At 34.6% G+C, this 1,508-nt stretch overlaps 1 protein-coding gene across 1 annotated transcript in view; it reads left to right on the top strand.

Annotated features, from left to right (window-relative positions):
• TSN (translin) overlaps nt 1-1,508 on the top strand; it is a 77,694-nt gene that overhangs the window by 2,664 nt on the left and 73,522 nt on the right. The window contains 3 exon segments of the mRNA XM_017544217.2: nt 121-170; nt 172-217; nt 1,257-1,353. Of these exon segments, the coding sequence (XP_017399706.1) occupies nt 121-170; nt 172-217; nt 1,257-1,353 (193 nt within the window).

Below are 1,508 nucleotides of genomic sequence, written 5' to 3'. Positions count from 1 at the left end.
AGTGGAAAAGTCAGGATGCCAACTTGGTTATGATAGATCACATAAACTATCTAATGTGTTTGATGGGAGTGTTTGACAGTAATTATGTTGAGTATCTGATTTTTATTTTTACTTCTCTCTAGGAAATCCGAAAAGTTGTACAGAGTTTAGAACAAACAGCTCGAGCGATTTTTGACTCTACTGCAAGGGGTCCATCAGGGTGCTGTATTTCAGGACAGTAAGTTCTTTGTTTTGTATGTAAGTATCTCTTATGTAGAGAGTTAGTTTGTATCTAGACGACATTTTATAATGAAAAATGTCCATCATGCTTTATGGCGAATACAAATGGAAGAAGTAGGTGATTTGGTAATTTTGATTTTTCCACTTCCACAAAGTATGGTTTAAATAGAGGTTTTCTCTGTTGTGATAGCATTCTACTGATGATAATTAGAATAGGTTAACCCATTTCCTGTTCAGAAAAAAAAAGTGCAGCTTTCTGCCAGCACAGTCTTCTCAAGGTAAGCAGAAAAATGGTTTATAATTCCTTTCTGTTATCTAGTGACTTTTATTTGGCCCCTGTGTGTGTGTATGTATCCAGCCTTTCAGTGATTGAATACCTTTTTTTCCCAACTTCCTGTTGATTTGCATTAAATACCTTTTAATATGAGATTAACAATATAAAGTGTTCTCAATGTGTTTACAGTCAGCCTTGTGAATGAAAGTCACATATGTCAAGTTTAGACATGGAACCTTCATTGTAAGGCATAGCCAGCACAGCTAAAAGAGCTGAGGTATATTTTCAGATACAAGAATGATATAACAATGCATTGAGACATGCCCGAGGCAAGTCATTTTTCTTAATGATACAGAGTTGGTCATCTTGATTGTGAATAGTTGGTAAAGGCTTTTTTCTGTCACATACGGGAAGAAGGAGCAATCTGATGTTAAGCATTCTCTCAGGAGTGAACAGGAATAGTGGCTGCTGTGGAGCCCCGAAAGGATGACGTTATTTATGACAACGTAGCCAATTACCAATGCGCCTCCTAATATATTCCCTTTTAACAAGTTGTTTGTTTATTTTTCAGTATAGCTAGTTAGTAGGGAAACTAGGGATGGTATTTTGAGAGCCAGGTTGAAAAGCAGAGATGTGTACATTAGTTGTGAGGTTAAAAAAAGTTGATTCATTTCCAGATAGATCACTTAGATTATTAAGTGAGAACTGTATTTGAAATTTGGTAAGTTTTTCATGATTACATTTGGTTATCTTTTGTGATTAGTTCCAAAGAGGTGTTTGAAAGCCCGAGAACATTTTGGTACAGTAAAAGCACATCTAACATCTTTGAAGACCAAGTTTCCTGCTGAACAGTATTGCAGGTTTATAAGAAAAATAGCATTTTATAATGTTAAGTTAAAAAAAGGACAAAAATTATATGTACCAAGTGATTGCTTACAACTAGGTAGACATTCTAATGAAAAAAAATTTGGTATGAAGGTCAAAAGAATATCTTTTTGCTGTATTTAAGTTTCTT

This window comes from Cebus imitator, unplaced genomic scaffold (assembly GCF_001604975.1).
Source record: "Cebus imitator isolate Cc_AM_T3 unplaced genomic scaffold, Cebus_imitator-1.0 Scaffold167, whole genome shotgun sequence".
Taxonomy (NCBI): Eukaryota; Metazoa; Chordata; class Mammalia; order Primates; family Cebidae; genus Cebus; species Cebus imitator.
This window is presented reverse-complemented; position numbering and strand designations above follow the sequence as displayed.